Source organism: Amblyraja radiata, chromosome 29, assembly GCF_010909765.2.
Source record: "Amblyraja radiata isolate CabotCenter1 chromosome 29, sAmbRad1.1.pri, whole genome shotgun sequence".
Lineage (NCBI taxonomy): Eukaryota > Metazoa > Chordata > Chondrichthyes > Rajiformes > Rajidae > Amblyraja > Amblyraja radiata.
In genome coordinates, this window is record NC_045984.1 from 21,889,532 (window position 1) to 21,913,448 (window position 23,917).

The 23,917-nt window shown below is 44.7% G+C and overlaps 1 protein-coding gene across 6 annotated transcripts in view; it reads left to right on the forward strand.

The window, feature by feature from the left end:
- The window catches only part of nfic (nuclear factor I C), a 453,772-nt gene that overhangs the window by 354,215 nt on the left and 75,640 nt on the right, over nt 1-23,917 (forward strand). For 5 of the 6 annotated variants that reach the window (XM_033046836.1, XM_033046830.1, XM_033046832.1 and 2 more), the window contains exons 6-8: nt 526-650; nt 9,882-10,010; nt 15,031-15,218. In XM_033046836.1, the coding sequence (XP_032902727.1) occupies nt 526-650; nt 9,882-10,010; nt 15,031-15,218 (442 nt within the window). The remainder of the gene's footprint in view (nt 1-525; nt 651-9,881; nt 10,011-15,030; nt 15,219-23,917) is intronic. The other variant, XM_033046834.1, reaches the window with a different exon arrangement.

Below are 23,917 nucleotides of genomic sequence, written 5' to 3' on the forward strand. Positions count from 1 at the left end.
ACAGTTGGAGACAAGCCTCTGAAACAAATAGGCGATATTTAACTTTTTTTACCTTTGCCCTTGTAGTAAACCACTAGGCTTAAGATTCAGCTGATGCATCTCGAAATGTTTGTATGTAGGGTGGCGAATCTGTGGGATTCATTGCCACAGAAGGCTGCGGAGGCCAAGTCAATGGATATTTTTAAGGCAGAGATAGATAGATTCTTGATTAGTATGGGTGTCAGGGTTATGGGGAGAAGGCAGGAGAATGGGGTTGAGTGAGAAAGATAGGTCAGCCACGATTGAATGGCAGAGTAGACTCGATGGACTGAATGGCCTAAGTCTCTCCCTACCATTTATTCATGGAGAAAGATACCATTAACTTTGAGGGGGTAGTTCCAGTGGAACAAAACATTGAGGTGCAACATACTTGGGAACTAATTTCTGTGACCTATTATTCTCAGCATGCATTGATTCAAAAGAGGGAAGAGTGTGAACTGACCTGTACTTTGTAGTAAACAAAATCTTTTTTTTAATACTTTGCAGGAGTAAGAGACACAAGTCAGGCTCAATGGAAGATGATATTGACACTAGCCCAGGGGGGGAGTTTTACCCGTCTCCCAGCTCACCAGCCGGAAGCAGTCGGAACTGGCAAGAGGAGATGGAAGGAGGTGAGTACAGTACCTGACCTGCCACGTTCCTACCCCGTAGAAAGAACCATATTAGCAGCAAGGTAACAACATCATGCGGTACAGTGGCGACGCTGATAGAGCTGCCGCCTCACAGTGCCAGAGACCCGGCTTCAATCCTGACCTCGGCAGCTGTCTGCGTGGAGTTTGCACGTTCTCGAAGATCTATATCTGTCTGAAGATGTGTTTAGTTTAGTTTGGAGATATAGCAGGGAAACAGGCCCTTTGGCCCACTAACTCCGGACACTGACCAGCGATCCTTGCACACCAACTAGGGACAATTAACACTTACACCAAGCCAATTAACCTACAAACCTGTATGTCCTTGGAGTGTGTGAGGAAACCGAAGATCTTGGAGAAAACCCACCCGGCCACGGGGAGAGTGTACAAACTCTGTACGAACCTGCACGTCTTTGGGATGCAGGAGAAAACTGGAGCACCCAGAGGAAACCCACGCGGTCACAGGAAGAATGTGCAAACTCCACATAGACAGTACGCAAGGTCAGGATCGAACGCAGGTCTCTGACGCTAAAGCAGCAACTCTATCAGCTATGCCACTATGTCACCCTGTACTGCCAAAATGTTATTGTTGGAGGAGCAGGTGGACCCATTTTCGAAGGGCATCCAAAACTGGACTGGGAGACACAAGTAACTGCAGGTGCTGGAATCCTGAGCTAAGCACAAAGTGCTGGAGTAACTGAACGGGTCAGGCAGCATCTGTGGAGGGAATGGACAAACGACCTTTCGGGCCGAGACCTTTCTTCAGGCTGATTTGTTGTGGCGCCGATCTCACTGGAACGTGAGTGCCACCTGTTGGCACTCTACAGAACCTGTGGGGGAAACATAGACGCAGGGAGCTGCAGATTCTGGTTCACAAAAAAATAGACACAAAGTGTTGGAGTAACTCAGCAAGTGTTGGGTCAGGCAGCATTTGTGGAGAACATGGATAGGTGGCGTTTCTGGTTGGGATCCTTCTTCAGCCCTTCTTCAGGGTTCATGGGTGGGAGCTGGCTGATAGATAGGCCTTGACTACCATCTGCTTTACATCAGCCCCCCTGGTGATTGTCTCTTCAAAGGACCAAGGGGGGAGATCCAGCCTTGGTGCAATTTGAGAACACCAGTTTATTGGTACTTTGAAGATGCTTCCTCAGACTCAAGTCACGGGTCAAGTCAACTGTTAAGAGTGTTCAATGGTCTGATCTACTGGCGATGAAACAATGAAAATCTTACTTCCAGCAGCTTAACATTAATCCAACACAGAAATAAATATATAATTATTAACAATGCAATAAATACACAATAGTAATACAAGTTTATACAATTATGGACAAGACATTAACAGCATTGATGTACAAATGGATCTTAAGGTCCACATCCATAACTCCCTGAATGTGGCAACACAAATAGATAAAAATGCTGGAGAAACTCAGCAGGTGAGGCAGCATCTATATAGATGCTGCCTCACCCGCTGAGTTTCTCCAGCATTTTTGTCTACCTTCGATTTTCCAGCATCTGCAGTTCCTTCTTAAACACAAATAGATAGAATGGTTAAGAAGGCATATGGTATGTTTGCCTTCATTGGTCAGGGGATTGAGTATAAGAGTCAGGAAGTCATGATGCTGCATTATAGCACTTTAGTTAGGCCACATTTGGAGTATTGTGTGCAGTTCTGGTCATCCCATTACAGGAAGGATGTAGAGGAGGTTTACCAGAACGATGTCTGAATTAGGAGGCATTAGCTGCAAGGTAAAGTTGGACAGACTTGGACTGTTTTCTCTGGCACATCGGAGGCTGACAGGAGACTGAATAGAAGTAAATCAAATTATGAGAGGCATAGAGAGGGTAGACAGTCAGAACCTTTTTTCAAGATGGAAAAATTAGACGGCATATCTTTAAGTGGCAAAGTTTCAAGGAGATGTACTGGACAAGTATTTTACAGAAGGTGATGAGAGCTTGGATCACACAGTGGATATGGCGGTGCATGTAGATACGAAGACTTTTAGATATGCACATGGATATCTAAGGATAGGAGGGATATGGATCATGTGCAGGCAGATAACAGTCGGTCTTGGCATCATGTTTGGCACAGACATTGTGGGCTGAAGTACCTGTTCCTGTGCTGCACTATTCTAAATTCTAGGTTCTAAGTAGTTCTGTGGTGTTTGCACATAGTCCATATTCTTCCTTTTCCTGCATATGCATGTGCTTATCCAAAAGTCTCTTAGACACCACTGTTGTTTCTGCCACCTCCACCACGCCAAGCAGAGCTTACCAGGCACCCACTTCCCTCTGTGTAATAGAATTGCCCCACATATCTCCTTTAAACTTTGCCCCCACCCCTCATCTTACGGCTATGCCCTCTAGTCTTTGATATTTATGTGATATATTAGTTTAGTTTAGACTTACAGTGCGGAAACAGGCCCTTTTAGACCACCGGGTCCGCACCGACCAGCGATCCCCACACATTAACACACCACCCTACACACTCTGGGGACAATTTTACACTTATACCAAGCCAATTAACCTACAAACCTGTATGTCTTTGGAGTGTGGGAGGAAACCGAAGATCTCAGAGAAAACACACGTGGGGTGAAGTCTGCTGTATTTCACTGGATTGTATGCAAAGACAAAGAATTCCACTGTACCTGCAAGGTACATGTGACAATACAGTAGCATTGGATTGAATCATTGAATTTTACTAATGCAAAGTGGACATCATCATTCATGTATCAAGCAGTTATAAAAAAAAACCCTAAAAAATATGTATATAATTAAGTGTGAATAGGTTTAGAATGTCAGAACTGAGTGAAAGATGTTACAAAATACAACTCCTTCGTTATAAAAGGCTCTGATGTTGATGCAGTGTGTAGTGTTAAGAAAATAAAGCTGATGCAGGGATCTGCATATTCATTGAGAGTGTCATAGTGTGGAAACAGGCCCTTTGGCCCAACTTGCCCACACAGGCCAACATATACCAGCTACACTAGACTACACTAATCCCACCTGCCAGCGTTTGGCCCATATCCCTCCAAACCTGTCCTATCCATGTGTAAACCAGCATCTGCAGTTCCCGTACTACACATTTTATCCATGTACCTGTCTAACTGTGTCAGGTGCTATAGGGAGAAAGCAGGAGAATGGGGTTGAGAGGGAATGATAGATCAGCTATGCTTGAATAGTGGAGTGGACCTGATGGGCCCAATGGCTTAATTCTGCTCCTACAACTTATGAACCTATGAACATGGTCCAACTATTTTTGCGAGATTCCCATTTTTGAACAAAATAACATGTGCAGCAACAGGGCTGTCATCCTGACAGTTGATTTGTACGTCTTCATGCTTTAGTGTAGATACAGCACGGAAACAGTCCCTTCGGCCCACTGGGTCCGCGCCGACCAGCGATCCCCACACATTAACACTATCCTACACCCACTAGGGACAATTTTTACATTTACCAAGCCAATTAACCTACAAACCTGTACGTCTTTGGAGTGTGGGATTTGGAATGTGGATGGGCAGGGAGTCCAGGGGGAAGGTGAGCTTGGTTACACAGCGGTGAGGCTGATAGTGGGTGATCAGGATGAAAGCGCTCCCTGGGGTAATCTTAAATCCTGTTAGCTCAACATCTCCAGAAGGAGTAAGCAGGGCACTTACTGTAAATGAAGTTGCTCTTACCTGTTCATTTACTCAAAATTCACGCCTATGGAGATCTGGTTGGCGGTGAAATTGTTGCAGCTGTAAACATTTACATACTTCAGAAGCACGGGCTGAGGAATTAGGAGTGTGGACGGAGCTGGTGTAAATTGATGCACGCATTGTTTAGCTGGTGATTTATGGCTTCCTGCCCCCGACAGTTAGCAGGTTGTAAATTACTCGTCATTACGTTAAATAGATTTCCAGAAGCCGCAAATAAAATCATATCTCCGTTGACAAATGGTATTTTCTTTTAATGTGGATTTCCGGAAGGGCAGAGACTAGCGTTGGAAGTGCTGGGATTTTATAGACTCCAGTAAATCCTTTGACCCCCAAGGTTGGGGAAAGGCTCTAACTTTAGTCCTAAAGTGATAGGCCCAGCAGGTGGTTGGGATTATCGTGGGGTTTTGTTTTCCTGTCTAGACAGTCCCAATTAGCCTTTCATTAACAAGTGGTTAGCTGGTTACGTTCAAAGACCTTCCACTGGAAGTGGAGAGGGCCTGACAGCTGAGGAGCGAGTTACAAGCTGCCTTACCGTGTGGCTGCGTTGTGAGGGAGAATGGCATTTACCAGTGGATGCCACTGCCACTGGTTCCTTAGCAACACCCTGCCCCCCCCCCCCCCCTCTCCTTCCCTCATTCCCACTTCTCCCTGCCTGTCCATTGTACAACAGTGGGGTCACCCGCAGAATATTAGGCTACAAACAGCACAGTGGCACAGTTGGTAGAGCCACTTCCAGCGCCAGAGACCCGGGTTCGATCCTGACCTCAGATGCTGTCTGTGTGGAGTTTGCACGTGTTCCCTGTGACTACATGCGTTTTCTCTGGGGTGCTCCGGCTTCCTCCCACACCTGCGGGGGTTGTAGGTTAACTGGCCCCTAGTGTATAGGGAGTGGGTGAGAAAGTAGCACAACGTAGAATTAGTGAGAACGGGTGATCGATGGTTTGCATGGACTCAGTGGTCTAATGGGCCTATTTCCATGCTATATCCTTCAATTAATTAAATTAATTGACTAAGCTACCCTAGATCCCTTGACATCCTGAAAATACTCTCCCTCTCGACACCCAACATTGCCATATCCATCCATTCATTCAGTAGCAATACTTCCCTGTACCTGGAAGAGTGCAACTTCCATAGGGCTTCCTTAAGTAAACCAACAACCCCTTTCTGTGAAACTCACAAAGGAACTGCAGATGTTGGTTTACAAAAAAAGACTCAAAGTGCTGAAGTAACTCGGCAGGTCAGGCAGCATCTCTGGAGAACATGGATAGGCACTGTTTTGGGTCGGGACCCTTCTTCAGACTGAATGCAGTAGAGGGGAGATAGCTGGAAAAGAGTTGGGGTGGGACAAAGCCTGGCAAGTGATAGGTGGATACTGGGGAGGGAGGGATCTGATTCACAGATGGTTGGACAAAGGCCAGTGATGAAAGGACAAAAGCCTGTGAGATAAGGAGAGAAGAGGCATTACATGCGAGGCCACAGGAAGTGATATATATGGAAGGGGACGGGGAAAGCTGAAAAGGGTGGGATTGTGGGAAAAATTGGTGCATATACAGGTAAGGAACATGGAAGAGAGGGGGAATGGGGTGGTAATGTTTATTGGTTAGTTTGGAGAATTCAGTGTTCATACTATACCCATTAAAAAATATACTAAAGTAATGCAGTAAGGCCTTTCAGCCCAAATTGCCCATGCCAATCAAGATGCCCTATCTACAAATCCTACCTATCAACATTTGGCCATATCCGTCTAAGTCTTTCCTATCCATATATTTCTCCAAATGTTTTTTTAATTTTTGTTACAGTAACTGTCTCAACTATCTCCAGTGGCAACTCTTTCCATATACCCACCGCCTTCTGTGTGAAAAAGTTGTCCCTCAGGTTCCTATTGAATTTATTAAACAGCTGACAATAGAATTGTACATAATTCTGTGTCGGTTTTTAAAGTATTTTATACATTTATACTGCACACAAACGGTCTCTTCAGCCCAAAGTCTATGCCAACTTTTTTTTTATCCATCTACATAATTCCCATTTGCCCACATTAGGTCCACACTCTTCTATACTAACCCATGTAAGCATCTACCTAAATGCCTCTTAAACCGAATAACTGCATCTGATTTCACCACCTCCTCTGGCAGCGAATTCCTTAAAAGATTAACAAAGATCTTTTTTTAACTTCTCTTTAAATTCCTTCCTCTCTACTTAAACCTAAGCCCTCTTGCTCGCAATACTCTTACCAAGAGAAAAAGTTCTTAACGGTGTATCCTATTTCATGATATATATTTCCAGCAGATAGACACAAAGTGCTGGAGTAGCTCAGCGGGACAGGCTGCATCTCTGGATAGAACGAATGGGTGACGTTTTGGATTGAGATCCTTTTTTCTACTTCTAGTAGGTCAACTCTCTCAGCCTCATTCACTCCGGGGGAAAACAAGTCCAACCTGGCCAGTCTCTCCCCATGGTTGAATTATGTTTGGAGATAGAGCTTGGAAACAGTCCCTTCGGCCCACTAAGTCCATGCCCACCATCGATTACTCGTTCTCACTCATTCTATATTATCCCACTTTCTCATCCACTCCCTACACACTTGGAGCAATTTACAGAGGGCCATTTATCCTACAAACCCACACATCTTTAGGATGTGCGAGGAATCCGGAGCACCCAGAGGAATCCCGGGCAGTCACTGGGGGAACGTGCAAACTCCACACAGACAGCACCCACGGTCAGGTTCAAACTCGGTTTTCAGTGGGCCGAAGGGACTGTTTGCATGTGATATAAGTTCATAAGTTATGAATTTATAGAGCATGGAAACAGTCGCTTCGGCCCACTGAGTCCATGCCCACCATCGATTACTCGTTGCCACTCATTCTATATTATCCCACTTTCTCATCCACTTGCTACACACTCGGGGCAATTTACAGAAGCCCATTATCGTACAGACCCACATGTCTTTGCCAGAGCATCGGCAGGAAATCCAGGCCGTTACTGGGAGAACATGCAAACTCCACATGGACAGCACCCGTGGTCAGGATCAAACAGGGGTTTCAGGCACGGTGAGGCAGCAGCTCCACCAGCCCTTCCACTGTGCAGCAAATATTGTTACGCATGTGGTTAAAAGCCCTAGATACAGGGCTGAATATTCATGATCATCTCCTCCAGAACTGCACAGTGATCTAGAGGTCATGATGTTAGCTTGTTTAGCTGAAATGAAACGGTGTCGTGCACTGATGTTGATGGAAAAGGCCAAATTGCTGCAACATGTTGCTGCTTTGTTCCTTCACGCTGTGCACATTTGTATTTCCAAGGTTAACAGAAATGGTTTACTGGGTTAGACAGGACATGATAAAAGAACGTACCCTCATGAGCATAGTGATGTATTGTAGACCTCAAAAACGAATAGCTGCCTTTGAATTCTTTGTGAAGATGGTGTACACCACCTGATCATCATGGAACATCATAAGGATTTACTTCTGATATTTTCTTATGACGTAGAACAGGCCATTCAGCCCAGGGAGCCTTTATTCATTCCAAAAATAAACATTATTCATCAAAAAAAAATAATATACAATGCAAACAACATGCAAAAACTCTTCATACATTCTCAGTACATCTACCAGTAGCGCGAGCACCTATCTTTACACAAAACACCCTTGCCAGTCATGGTCAATGGTTCTTTGGTATCACATACACCGAGGTACAGAGCAACACGGTGGCGCAGCGGTAGAGTTGCTGCCTTACAGCGCCAGAGACCCAGGTTCGATCCTGATAACGGGCGCTGTCTGCACAGACTTTGTACCTTCTCCCCGTGACCTGCGTGGGTTTTCTCCGAGATCTTCAATTTCCTCCCACACTCCAAAGACGTACAGGTTTGGCTACACCAATAATGGGCTAGGTGTAAACGCAAAAATGTTCCCTAGTGTGTGTAGGATAATGTTAATGTGCAAGGATAGCTGGTCGGTGCAGACTTGGTGGGCTGAAGGGCCGGTTCCCGCGCTATATCTCTAAACTAAAAAAACTAAACTACAGTGAATTTCTTTATTAATATACTGTTCAGTAAATTGTCTCCATACAGTAATCGGGTATATAGAAAATAGGTGCAGGAGTAGGCCAATTGGCCCTTCGAGCCATATAGGGTAATACTATACAGCAACGAGCTGCCAGAGGAGGTAGTCGAGGCAGGGACTATCTCAACATTTATGAAACAATTAGACAGGTAAATGGATAGGACAGATTTAGAGGGATATGGGCCAAACGCAGGCAGGTGGGACTAGTGTGGATGGGACATGTTGGTCGGTGTGGGCAAGTTGGACCAAAGGGCCTGTTTCCACCCTGAATGGCTCCATGACTCTACATAAACACAATCCCAAATTAAGTACAAAGTGTATAGAAATAGCCCACTGAGGCCTTGTACAAGAGTCGTCAGATTTTAGCGCCATTTTCAAACTCCAAGTTGCAGTGGTCACAAAGACCCATTACCATGGCTGCAAGGCCTCCAGCCGTCACCTTGATCCAGATTGTTCAGCGATGTGCCCCCCTGGGGTGATATCCATTCCCTTGTCTGAGGGGTGTTCCCACCGGACGCTGCCTCTACAATGTCCAGCAGAGGAAGGACCCGAGACTGTGGACCTCCCCCACAGAACCGTGGCATTGGCTGCACCGAGCTTCAGTGCGTCCCTCAGCACATACTCTTACATTCTGGAATGAGGCTAGTCGGCAACTTTCCCTGACGAACATCTAAATGAACACTTGGCCGGGAGACCAACACGTTTCAGACAAACCAAAGAGCATCTTTCACTGAGTTGACAACTGACCATCTCCTATGTTTGTGGACCAGATTAACGTGGTGCTATTATTTCACATCCTTCACCTCGCAGTTTTAGCTGGTCCAGGAGCTCTGAGAGTTGTCTTTCTGCTCCAGCAGCAGAGAAGAGTGGTGGTGCAGTGGGGCAGCTGGTAAAGTTGCTGCCTCATGCTGCCAGAGACCCGGGTTCGATCCTGCACTCTGGTGCTGTCTGTGCGGAGTTTGCACCTTCTCCCTGTGACCGCATGCGTTTTCTCCGAGTGCTCCGGTTTCCTCCCACGTCCCAAAGACGTGAGGGTTTGTAGATTAATCGGCCTCTCTAAATGGCCCTTGGTGTGCAAGGAGTGGATGAGAGAGTGGGATAACATAGAACTAGTGTGAACGGGGTGGTAGATGGTCAGTGCGGACTCGATGGGCCGAAGGGCCAGTTACCGTGCTGTATCTCTAATTAAACAGTGAACAAGTAGCAAATACAGAGACATCCTCTGACAGAACAGAAAAGGTTCTCATTAATTGGCCTCTGTAAATTGCCGGTAGTGTGTCCGAGGTGAAAGTAGGATAACATACACTGGTGTGATTGATGGTCCACGTGCACTCTGGGCTGAAGGGCATGTTTCCATGCTCTCTCCTTAAATGCATGTAATCAATCAAGAAGTTAAGAGTGAGCGGGACTGTGCAGATGGGAGTTACTGAGGCGTCGCCTATTTGTGTTTCCTTTAGGGATCTCCCCTACAGTGAAGAAAAGCGAGATGGACAAATCTCCGTTTAACAGCCCCTCTCCACAGGACTCGTCTTCACGACTGGGTAGCTTCACACAGCATCACCGCCCCGTGATCGCCGTGCACAGTGGTAAGTGTCCCACCAAAGATGCCGAAGGAAACCGAACCCCTCTAAAGACAAGAACCGAGACTTCCAATTAGTTAATAAGAAATGAGCTGCAGGCGCTGGTTTGTTGGGGGGGGATAAAACCCCCAATTGAGTTGGGGAGGACGGACAAAACCTGGCTTTCTTTCCCCAATTACGATCAGACTAAAGAAGGCACCCGACACCTATCCATTTCCTCCAGAGATGCTGCTTGACCCGCTGAGTTATTCTAGCATGCTGTGTCTATCTTTGGTATAAAGCAGCATTTGGTGTCTATCTTTGACTTTAATTATTTATTGGGTGTTATCTGCTGTATGCTTCTGATTCACTCCATCCCTTTCTACAAAACACAGTGCTGGAGGATCTCAGTGGGTCAAGCAGCATCTGTGGAGGGAATGGATGTGCAACGTTTCGGATCGGGTCATTTCTCGGTCTGAAGAAGGATCCCAATCCGAAATGTCATCCGCCCATTTCCTCTCCAGGTGCTGCCTGACCCTTGAAATTCATCCAAACTTTGTGTTTTATTCCAAGATTCAAGCATCTGCAGTTCCATCTTGTTCTGGAAATAAGATGCCAAATAAGTATATAAAGCAAAGAAGTGTACAATTTATTGTCTTCGTATCTATTGATACATTGGATTGCATGATCTTGTTGTACATTATAGCTTAAGGATTGGATGAAATGTTGTCCTTTTCTATAAATCATGCAAAATAACATTTTGTTCAGAATTTGAACAATGTACTCCCTTTTTGTACAGATATCCTGTCTCTCATGGTTTGTAATGGACATGCCCTGTCTAAGCTAGACCTATTTGCCCACATTTGGCCAAAATCCATCTAAACCGTTCCTACCTGCTACTTGCCCCAATCACCTCCTCTGGCAGTTCATTCCATATACCCATTACCCTCTGAATGAAATAGCTACCTCTTCCGTTCCTATTGAATGTTGCCCAGCTCACCTTAAACCTACGCCTTCTAGATTTTGATTTAAAAAGACACAATCTTTTACCGTTGTTGGTAATTCTTAAGCGAGGAGAATGTCACACAGTCATACAGCATGGAAATAGGCCCTTCGGCCAACTTGCTCAAACCGACCAAGCTGCCCTATCTACACTAGTGCCACTTGCCCGCATTTGGCCCATATCCCTCTAAACCTTCCCTGTCTACACACCTGTCCAAATGTCTTTTAAATGTTGTTATAATATGGAATCAAGGCAGGAAATTAGGATTTGCATAGATGGTAGTCAGCATAGACACGCGGGCTGAAGGGCCTGTATATATGCTGTGCAATCTTTAACTCCTTGACTGTAATGTGAAAACAGCAAGCCATCCCTCCCCACCCCCCTTAGCTGGCCTGCTTCGATCGATTCAAACCAAGCAATTACATAAAATTGACTTTCTGTGAATACTGATTCAAACAAATGGGCTTGTTGAAAACATTTGTTATTTCCAAACTGCAGGATGTTAGACAAGTACCATGAAGATCCTGTTGTCAATATGGAACAACCTTTCTCAAGCTTAAACCATCTTGGTTCCACACCACACTCTAATTCATATTTTCTAAAGGGAAGTGTAATGGATCAGTTGTATGCTGACAGGATTACTAAGAAGGAAGTGAAAATCCAGCAATATTTTAATGTTTAGAGTCAAGAGTGTTTAATTACCATATGTACCAAGAACGGAACAATGAAACCTTTACGCACAGGCCCATAAACACAATACACACAGATTCCACAATAAAGAAGAAAAGATTTAAACCCCAATACTAGTGCTAAAAGCCCAAAGTCCTGAGTGCATCCAAAGACAGTTCCTTTGTTCCTAGTTTAGTTTATGTCATGTGGTGTTCTCGAGCACGATGTGTGTTGGGAAGAAGCTATTCTTGAACCTGGACGTTACAGTTTTCAGGCTTCTATACCTTCTACCCAATGGCAGGAGTGAGATTAGAGAGTGACCAGAATGGTGTGGGTCTTTGCCGATACTGGCTGCCTTTTTGAGGTAGTGACTCTTGTCGATCCTTTCGATGGGGGAGATCAGTACCCATGATGGACTATGCATTGTACACAATTCTTTGTAATTACCTTTGCACCAGCTAGAGAGCAATCCTAACCTCCCATCTACCTTATTGGAGACCTTCGAACCATCTTTAATCTGATTTGATTGGATTTTATCTGGCATTAACTTTTTATACCCTTTATCCTCTATCTGAACACCGTGGATGGCTTGCTTGTAATGATGTATCGTCTTTTCGCTGACTGGATAGCATGCAACAAAAAGCTTTTCATTGTACCTTGGTACACTGGACAATAATACACTAAGCTAAACATACTAAATCTCCTCAATCTTCTACGGAACTAGAGGCGGGGTTGATGGGCTTTCTTTATGATCGCTTCAATGTGCTGGACCCAATGTATTAATGTGCCAAGGCCTCATGGCTGACAGGATTATTCCAAACAAAACACAAAAATTACATTAAAAACAGAAAACAAAAATTCAATGGGCAGCACAGTGATGCAGGGAGTGGAACTCTCCGATTTATGGACTATTAGTTGGGATGCACTATGAGACAGACATTAACTGCTGCTGGAGGACCATCAATTTGGTGAAATACACTCTTTGATCTGCCCGAAACTTGATGGCCTCCCAGCTCAGAGAGATGCCCGTTAGAGAATATTGCCGACTGGCTCATCCCGGACTGCAACAGTACGTACTGAAGGATACAAGGGGGAAGAATAGATTCTCATGGAAGATAAAAAAAAACAGAATGTACCTGTGTGTCGTTCATAGCTAAATAACAACCAAGAAATCTGAAAGTTTGCATGTTAGTTATTAGCATAATTTACAAGGTTAATTCCTGGGATGGCGGGACTGTTATGTGCTGAGAGAATGGAGCGGCTGGGCTTGTATACTCTGGAATTTAGAAGAATCAGAGGTGATCTTATTGAAACATATAAGATTATAGAAACATAGAAAATAGGTGCAGGAGTAGGCCATTCGGCCCTTCGAGCCTGCACCGCCATTCAATATGATCATGGCTGATCATCCAACTCAGTATTCTGTACCTGTCTTCTCTCCATTTCCCCTGATCCCTTTAGCCACAAGGGCCACATCTAACTCCCTCTTAAATATATTATTAGGGGGTTGGACACACTAGAGGCAGGAAACTATGAGGATGCAAGGTAACTTGATAGGTTGGGTGAGTGGGCAGATGCATGGCAGATGCAGTATAATGTGGATAAATGTGAGGTTATCCACATTGGTGGAAAGAACAGGAAGGCAGATTATTATCTGAATGGTGTCAGATTAGGAAAAGGGGAAGTGCAACAAGACCTGGGTGTGCTTGTACATCAGTCACTGAAAGTAAGCATGCAGGTACAGCAGGCAATGAAGAAAGCTAATAGCATGTTGGGCTTCATTGCGAGAGGATTTGGGTTGAGGAGCAAGGAGGTCCTACTGCAGTTGTACAGGGCCTGCTATACCTGATGAATAGTGTGCAATTTTGGTCTCCTCATTTTAGGAAGGACATTATTGCTATAGAGGGAGTGCAGCGTAGGTTCACCAGGTTATTTCCCGGGATGGCGGAACTGACATATGATGAGACATATGATCGACTGGGCTTGTATTCACTGGAATTTAGAAGGATGAGAGGGCATCTTATAGAAGCATATAACATTCTTAAAGGATTGGACAGGCTAGATGCAGGAGAAATGTTCCAGATGTTGGAGGAGTCCAGAAACAGTGTTCACGGTTTAAAAATAAGGGGTGGCCATTTAGGACTGGGATGAGGAAAAACTTCTTCACCCAGAGAGTTGTGAATCTGTGGATTATCTGACACAGAAGGCAGTAGAGGCCAATTCACTGGATGTTTTCCACTGGATCACTGAATCACTGGATGTATTCAAAAGAGAGTTTGATAGAGCTCTTAGGGCTAGCGGAATCAAGGGATATGGGGAGAAGGCAAGAACGGGGTACTGATTGTGGATGATCAGCCATGATCACATTGAATGGCAGTGCTGCTCGAAGGGCCGAATGGCCTACTCCTGCACCTATTTTCAATGTTTCTATGTTTCTAAGCATTCCATATGTGCTATCATTACCATACATGACCACAACTGGAAGGGCAAAATGAGAAGGGAATCAGATGGCAGAATATAGTGTTACAGCTATAGAGAAAGTGCAGCTAAGAAAATGTGCAAGGGCTATAACAGGGTAGATTGGAAGATCAGACTCAATTGCCCTGCTCCTGATTCTTATGTTGTTGAATGATTGAATTATACTTGTGGGAATGAGAATCAACTAAAAAATATATAATTTGTATCCTCATTCCAAGTGCCGAAAGTGTTTAATTGTCATATACATGGAGAATGGAACAATGGAATTATTACTTGCTACAGCTTTACAAGCACACTAAGGGAACAGCATAACAAATAAAAATACATCAACAATGCAATAAATTATTGATAATACTATGGAACTAGACCATAAAAGTGCAAACTACAGGACATAATGCAACCACTGAAACGGAACTGTATGCAAAAATGAATTACATTGTGCGTTGTACATTGTACATGTGATAATAAAGAAACATTGATCCATTGAACCAGTGAACTGGTGTAAATAGGTGATTGTTGGTCGACGTGGACTCTGTGAGCCAAAGGGCCTGTTCCTGCGCTGTATCTCTAAACTAAATAAAACTAAACTGATATGTTGTCAAGGGTATTGATGACTAAAAGCAATCAATAAAATATCTCAAAACTAAACTCAACCTTAAAAATTCAAAATTTGAATAAACTTCTGTAGGAAGGAACTGCAGGTGCTGGTTTACACTGAAGATAGACACAAAATGAAGAGGGGTCCCCACCCGAAACGTCACCTATTGTTTTTCTCCAGCGATGCTGCCTGGCCCGCTGGGTTACTCCAGTATTTTGTGTCTATCTTGAATAAACTTCAATTGTTTTGTTTCCTTCAAAAAGTTTTGAAGTTGAATGTGTTCTTCTGTGTATTTGTAGGTCTCGCATCAAGAAGCCCGCACGCCTCTTCATCGTTGCATTTTCCAACAACTTCCATCCTTCCCCAGAGTGCTTCCGGCTACTTCCCCCACACAACGATCCGGTTCCCACCTCATCTCAATCCACAGGATCCTCTCAAGGACCTGGTCTCCCTTGCCTGCGATTCATCCAGTCAACAGCCTGGCCCGGTAAGAGCAATCCTTCATGCACAAGTTCTAACGCGCTGGTGTGAAGTTGGACTTCATTCGGTGTAGTAAAAGAACATTAGGCATTGGCAAATCAGTGGAAATGTATTGTTTTTTTTAAAGCCATCTTCCCTCAATGTCAGCTTTTAGGATTGCCAATTTATTTTCCTCACAGAATATTTCAGCAAAAAATTCCGATTCAAAACGATTCCCAATTGCTCGGTTGCAAAGCAATGTGGTAAAGGTTGCTAGAGGTTTGGTCAGGGAGTCGTGGGTGCAGTGATGTTAGAGCTGTCTCCCTTTCTCACACGTCCTCCATCACCTCCCATTCTCTGGCAACCAGAACCATCACCCTTTCCTGACCTTACACCTCTCGCTCCTTAGATTTCCTTTAGAGGCACAGCCCCTCCAGCCTACCAGCTCCACGCCGACCATCGATCAACCATTCGCACTAGTTTGATGTTATCCCACTTACGCATCCACTCCCTGCATGCTAGGGGCAGTTATACTGAGACCAATCGACCTCCAAACCCGCACTTCTTTGCGATGTGGGAGGAAACTGGAACACCCGGAGGTAAACCCACGCAGTCACCGGGAGAATGTGCAAACTCCACACGCAGGCTATACCCGAGGTCAGGATCGAACCGGTGTCTCTGGCGCTGTGAGGCAGCAGCTCCACCAGCTGCGCCACTGTGCACCTCCTCTTTGGAAGGTGTGTTATTGGAGGTGTTGCAGTGGGGTGTGACAATTGGCTGGAGCTTCCTGCCCTTATTGAGTTGTTCAGTTTTAGTTTAGATTAGTTCAGTTCAGTTTAGTTTAGTTTACTATTCTCACATGTGCCGAGGTACAGTGAAAAGCTTTTGTTTGCATGCTATCCAGTCAAAGGACAGACTATACATGATTACAATCAAGCCGTCCACAATGCATAGATAAAGTATAATGGGTACAACATTTAGATAAAATCTTTGTATACTGTCTACACATGAAGAGGGGACCTTGGTTTTTATAAGTTGGTGAATAAAACTGACCCATGACTTGCTCCATCTAACACCACCTTCTCTTCAGAGACACCCTCTCAGACCTCCCTTTCACACACTCAGCACCAGCATGCAATTCCGATTACATTCCCGAGGAGGTGGGTCTGCATAGGAGCGGGTTTGCTTCCTGCAGCCTCAATAATTGAAAGTGCTGCTGGATGGTTGAAGAATGGGTGTGGTACTAAGTGAGCCTCTAAATATCATCCCCTTCACAGACCCCCCTCCCCTCTCCCAGACCCCCTCTCCTTCATGAAGCCCCGGCGTATCACCACCTTCATAGACCACTGCAGTAGTATCTTCCCCCATCACCCCCCCCCCCTCAGTAACCCACCTATCATGGTGGGATACCAGTATCCCAGTATCATGGACCTCTGCATTATCTCCTCCCCTTCATGGTTTCCTGCCATCTCACCTCCTCCATGGACTGCTGCAGTGCCATCTTCCCCCATCGGACCCCCCCTTAGTTCCCCACCTCCTCTTCATGGACCCCCACTTCAATGCCACCATCTCCTCCTCATGGATCTCTGCACAACCTCTGCCCTCATGGATCCCTGCCATCCCATCTCTTTAATGGACCCTTGCAGTACCCTTACCCACCCCCTCAGTTCCCAACCTCCTCTTACCTCCTCTTCATGGACCCCCTTCCATGCCATCATCTCCCCCTCCCCGTTGCAGACCCCTGACATCCCATCTCCTTCACGACCCTCCCCCTTCCCACCTCATCATGGGCCACTCTGTATTACCATGCCCTTCCTGTAGTTCTTCTCCCATGTTCTGCCATCTCCAATGCTCAGCCTCTGCTTCCCACAACCACCCACGGACCATTGAATACCACTGTCTCCCCAAGTCATTGGTTTATGCCGACTGTTAGCGTTTCTTGGTCCATGCACTGCGGTTTATTAACTGATCTTTAGGACTTCTAGAACTGCAGTGGGATGACAATGGAGATGGGGCCCTTGGGTGATGAATTGGATTTTCATATATCTCCTTCACAGCTTAATGTGGCTGATCCAGTTATAAATTGTATCATTTCTCTCTTTGTATATTGACCTGCTTCTGTGCCAATGCATAGTCAGGTATGAATCTGTGGATCGGATGGGTGGAATTTCTTAAAGAGTCTTTGTTGATATTGTTGAGCAGTAGCTAAGACGTACATGTGGGAAAGTGAGGTGAATGACCTGTTCGGTTTTTGTTTCTTGGGCTTACAGTGTGGGGAGGTGCGGATGGGAGTGCCAGTGGTGGGAGTGCAGTGTGGGGAGCTCCAGTGGAAGGTACCAGTGGAGCGAGTGCCAGTGGAGAGGTTGCAGTGGTGGGAGTGTGAGTAGAGGGAGTTGCATTAGGGTGAGTGCCAGAGGAGGGAGCGCCAGTGGGGAGGTTGCAGTGGAGCGAGTGCCAGTGGAGGGAGAGCCAGTGGAGAGGTTGCTGTGGAGCAAGTGCCAGTGGAAGGAGAGCCAGTGGAGAGGTTGCAGTGGAGGGAGAGCCAGTGGGGAGGTTGCAGTGGAGCGAGTGCCAGTGGAGGGAGAGCCAGTGGAGAGTTTGCAGTGGAGGGAGAGCCAGTGGAGAGGTTGCAGTGGAGCAAGAGCCAGAGGACAAAGAGCCAGTGGGGGGCGCCAGTGAAGGGAGAGCCAGCAGAGAGGTTGCAGTGGAGCGTGCCAGTGGGGGGAACCAGTGGAGTGGTAATTAGTTCCTAACATCCAAGGCATCAAGCCTAAAAATTTGAATTAACTTTGCAAACGTGAACATGTTTTAACCCGGACATGATATCGAGGAAAATGTACACATTCCTTCAGCAAACCCCAGAAGGGGTAAAATCTTTGTGAAATTAAATTTGTGGACTGTGAACTGAATAGGTAGAAGCAGTTAGGTAGAAGGAGTTGCTCGAATAACTGTCAATATGTGAATGTTAACAGGGCAATGTAGATACAATAATTGTGCTGGGATAGATGTTAGCGGGCTATTATGATTCACAGGAGCCATTATCTGCATCATTTGCTAATTAGAATGAGGGCAGCTCAGTGGTGCAGTGGAAGAGTTGTTACCTTGCAACGCCAGTGACCCGGGATCGATCTTGACTGCAGGTGCAGTCTGTAAGGAGTCTGTGTGTTCTCCCTGTGGGTTTTCTCCGAGTGCTCCGGTTTCCTCCCACATTCCAAAGACGTACAGGTTTATAGGCTAATTGGCTTCTGTAAATTGCCCCTAGTGTGTAGAATGGTCTAACACAGAACTAGTGCGTACGGGTGATGATTGGTTGGCATGGTCTCCGTGGCTGAAGAGCCTGTTTCCATGCTATATCTCTAAATCTGCTAATCTTTATGAATATATATGAATAATTATTGATTGGCCCAGTTCAGCCCAGTTGCTGTCTATGGTAGATACAAGTAACTGCAGATGCTAGTTTAAGAAAAAAAAGACACAAAGTGCTTGAGTAACTCAGCGGGTCAGCCAGTATCTCTAGAGAATATGGATAACTGACGTTTCAAATCAGACTGAAGAAGGGTCCCGACTCGAAATACCACCTATCCGTGTTCTCCAGAAATGCTGTCTGACCCACTGAGTTACTCCAGCACTTTAATTTGTGTCTTTTAAAAAAACTCAAATTTACCACTCGTTTGTTACATTGTTGTTTCTTTCTGTGCATACATTATCTCCAAATTTGCCGACATTACGGGTACACCCCTGTCCTCTTCGAAATAGCAGCTATAGAGATGGTCAACAGCTTCATGGTTTGAGACGGGTAGAAACAAGGAACTGCAGATGCTGGTTTGCAAATAAAGACACAAAGTACTTGAGTAACTTAGCAGACCAGGCAGCATCTCTGGAGAACATGGCTAGGTGACGTTTCAAATCAGCCTGTAGATGGGTCCCGAAACAAAAAGTCACCTATTGATGTTCTCCAGAGATGCCGCATGATCTGTTGAGTTACTCCAGCATTTTGTGTCTGTTTTAGCCGTCTATGCTGTCAGGTACATTGCCATGTTGCTTATATTAATACAATCTAATGGCATGATTTTGCTGCCTTCTATCTGAATTGAGATATCTCTAGGTGGCAACTTCCTGCCATTCACACCCCTACCTGGGCACGGAGGGCAGGAAAATGCCACCCAGCAACATCTCCAGACCCTCCCACCCCATACCACCTGTAAATCACTTGGCATAACACCTGACCAGGACTGCCATGCCAACCAATCTCCTCTTGCCAGTTGCAAGTCAGACAAGCTCCTAAAATGCCAAACCATAAAAACAGGGTCAATAGCAACAAGAGGCTGTTAAAAATATCCAACATGTCTGTCAAAGGATAAGGCAGGTTAACTTTTTAGAAAAAGACACAAAGTGTTGGGTCTGCCAGCATCTCTGGAGAACATGGACAGATGATGTTTCAGGCTGAGATCCTTCTTCAGTCTGGGATCCTTCTTCAGCCTGATACCAACCTGAAATAACATCTATCCATGTTCTCCAGAGATGCAGCCACTTGGTTAACCCTCTGAGTTACTCCATCACTTTGTCTCCGTTTTGGTAAACCAGCCACTGTAATTCTTCTTATCTCCTTTACCTTTCTGATATATTTGTGTTAATTTTAACTCTACTGCATCTGCAGTCATGTTTTCTGTTACAAGTAATGAAAAGTGTATATTTTAAGGGCTGTTTACCGGCTGCCTGTAGTTGTGAGTTTGATCTACAAGAGTCCAGAGTCGAGAGTGTTTAATTGTCAATGTACCAACAACGGAACAATGAAATTCTTACTTGCAGAAGCATGACGGGCCTGTAAACACAGCAATCATAGATAACATTTTATAAACATATAAATCAATAAATTTAATAACCCCAATATGAGGGCAAAAAAAAGCTTAAAGTCCTGAGGGCATGCAAGGACAGTCCAAAGTTCATAGTTGAGTTGGTTCACAGAGACTAATGGTTGTGGGGAAGATGCTGTTCCTGAACCTGGTGGTCATGGTTGTCAGACTCTTGTACCTTGTTCCTGATGGCAGGGATGAAACAAGAGTGTTGCCAGGGTGATGTGGGTCCTCTATGATACTGGCTGCCTTTTTGAGGCAGCGCCTCAAGTAGATCCCTTCAATGGTGGGGAGGTCAGTGCCCACCATCGGGTAAAGTGTCCACCACTTTGTGTAACCTCCTTGGTTCTCGGGCGATCGTTGCCGATCTTACACTACAATTACACTCTTCCACTATGTATGATTGTGCTAATGTATAGTTCAAGTTCAAGTTCAAGTTAGTTCAAGTTAGTTTATTGTCATGTGTCCCTGTATAGGACAATGAAATTCTTGCTTTGCTTAAGCACACAGAAAATAGTAGGCATTTACTACAAAACAGATAAATGTGTCCATATACCATGATATAAATATATACACACATGAATAAATAAACTGGTAGTGCAAATAACAGAAAGTGGTTGCTAATAATCAGAGTTTTGTCCGAGCCAGGTTTAATAGCCTGATGGCTGAGGGGAAGTAGCTATTCCTGAACCTGGTTGTTGCAGTCTTCAGGCTCCTGTACCTTCTACCTGAAGGTAGCAGGGAGATGAGTGTGTGGCCAGGATGGTGTGGGTCTTTGATGATACTGCCAGCCTTTTTGAGGCAGCGACTGCGATAAATCCCCTCGATGGAAGGAAGGTCAGAGCCGATGATGGACTGGGCAGTGTATGCAAAACAAAAAAAAATCACTGTATCTAGGTACCTGTGATGGTAAAGTACATGTGGACCATGAGGCAAAGAAGATGAGAATTGGAATGGGTCTGAAGTGACAGTTTGTTGATGAGACGGTAGAATGTAAGGCTCAGTAACAGGCCCTTGAGACTACAATGTTTATGTCGATCACAATGCTGGGATAAACTAATCTCCTCTGCCTCTACTTGATCCATATCCCGCAATTTGCTGCATAACCATGTGCCTGTCTAAAAACCTCTTAACTACCACTCTCGTATCTGCCTTCACCGCCACACTTGGTAGCACACTCCAGGCACCTACTATCCTCTGAGTAAAAATCGGTCAATATGATCTCTATCGTACACCTGTAGAAGTTCAAGAGCGTATTCATCAACATACTGAATCTCCTCAATCTTAGAGTCAAACAGCACAGAAAAAAGGCCCTTCAGCCCAACTTGCCAATGCGGACCAAGATGCTCCATCTACATTGGTCCCACCTGCCTGCATTTGGCCCATATCCCTCTAAACCTTTCCTATCCATGAGGTCTGCGCAGGTGGATTTAGGAGTACGGCTCCTATTTTCCAATGTTCTGTGTTCGCTGTTTGAAGAAGAACAGGCCAGTCCTTCAATAGTCCTGATCAAGAGAGGTACCCGACAAAAAACAATCTGAGGATCGGGTCCTGACTCAAAACGTCGCCTGTCCATTCCTTCCACAGATGCTGCCTGACCCTTTGAGTCCCTCCAGCCATTTGTGCTGTGCTCAACATTCCACCATCTGCAGTTTCTTGTGCCTATATAATCAGTTATCTCATAGCTGGTTATATGCATTACCAAAGTTCCTTCTTGTCAGAGTTATTTTGTTGCAGAGTGTTTTCTGCTGTGCATGGGTATTGAAAAGTGTAGAAGTCTTTATAAATCCTTTATTTGCATCCTTCAAACACCAACTTGTGATTTTCACTCATCCTGATGTGTAGTTATTGAGAACAGAGGAGTTGCTCCCAGTAGCTGCATTGTGCTCCGGAGAGCACTGGAAAGATATAGTCACATCACTGACTGAAGGATGTAGAAGCTAGATCTTCTCGTGATTTAAAAAAAAAGAGAGTAAAAAGAGATTGAAAAACTGACACAAAGTGCTGGAGTAACTCAGCGGGTCAGGCAGCATCTTTGGAGAGCATGGATAGGCGACATTCTTCCCCACCCACTGAGTTACTCCAGCATTTTGTACCTTTTTTTTGGTAAAAGGGCATCTGCAGTTCCTTGTACCTACACAATGCATGAGGTAATTGTTCACATTTCCCAGTCTTGGAGCATCGACATCATGTGTTTTGGATGAACAGGGGGAACAAGTACTGTTTAGCAGATTAGTCTACTGTGGTTCATTACACTTCAAGTTTTAAGTCCAGCTCTTTTAATATTTCAGTATTCTTTGAATGATAATTCCACTAATCCGTTCAAAACCATCGAGTGCTTCCAGCTGTGCAAAATTACCGCTGTTAGCTAAGAACAATCAGTTGGTTGGAAAGTTGCAACTTTTATTCTATGTATAATTTCGGTCTAGTCAATCAATAGAATCAATGTATATAATTTAGAGTCATTATCAAAGAATGTTTATAAGCTAAACTGTTGGCAGAAATCTGCTTTAAAAGAACTGATCTTGCAATTTTAATAAGCACTGCAGTAATATTAGGTTCATCATTCTGGTTGTCAATGTCTCTGTGCCTCCTGTACTTAAGTCAATTTCAGCAAAATTTCAGTCATAAGATTTGAATCGATACATGAGTGTAGAAGTTGTACAAGGCATTGGTGAGGCCACATTTGGAGTATTGTGTTCAGTTTTGCTCACCCTGCTACAGAGAGGATGTCATTAAGATAGAAAGAGTGCAAGAAAGATTTACAAGTATATTGTCGAGTCGAGGGCCTGAGCTGTAGTAAGGATTGGACAAGGTGATACTTCTTTCCTTGGAGCGAAGGAAGCTGGGGGATGATCTTATAGGGAGGTGTATCAAATTACGAGGGGCATTGATAGGTCTTTTACCCAGATTAGGGGTTTAGATGGATATGGGCCATATCCATATCCATTTAGGGAGGGGTTTAGATGGATATGGGCCAAATGTGAGCAAATGGGACTCGCTTAGATGGGTCGTCTTGGTCAGCATGGACAAGATTCCATATTGTATGACTCTATTTGCTCTCTTTGATTTACTCTTTTGTCCTTACATGATTGGGCAAAAGTAACATTTTCAATTGCTATTGTGTTACCGGTTCAATTATCCTCTATAAATCTGCCCTAGTGTGTAGGGAATGGATGAGAAAGTGGGATCATGTAGAACTCCGGTGTACGGGTGATCGATAGTTGGTGTGGACTCAGTGGGTCGAATGGCCTATTTCCATGGTAAAATGCAAAGTGCTGGAGTAACTCAGTGGGTCAGGCAGCATCTCTGGAAGACAATATGGGTGTCATTTCAGGTCGGGTCCTTTCCACTGACCCAGGCCTATTCCAATGCTGTATCTTCTAGTCAATCAATTATAAGGTTTATTACAAAGAACCATTTCTGTATAAATCATAATTAACAAACTGCAAACACATCTTAGCAACATTTGATGGTCAGGTTTGCCAATTGGTTAGGTGATTGTAATCGTGAATCTTTTTCTAATTACTGTCAAAAGTTCAGCTCACAGATTGAATTTATATTATTTGCTGGATTTCTCTGTGGGCTGGCAAAAGGTTTTTCACAACAATGCCATGGGAGTTTTTCACAACAATGCCATGGAAGCCAAAATATACTGAATAGAAACATTTAAAGAAGTTTTCAGATGCAGGGCAAGTTTTTTACACAGAGCATGGTAGGTGCCTGGAACGTGCTACTAAGGGTGGTGGTGGAGGCCGATACAATAGTGGCGTTTAATGGGTTTTTAAATAGGCATAGAACACAAAGTGCTGGAGAAATGCGGTGGCACAGCGCTAGAGTTGCTGCCTTACAGTGCAGGAGATCTGGGTTCAAT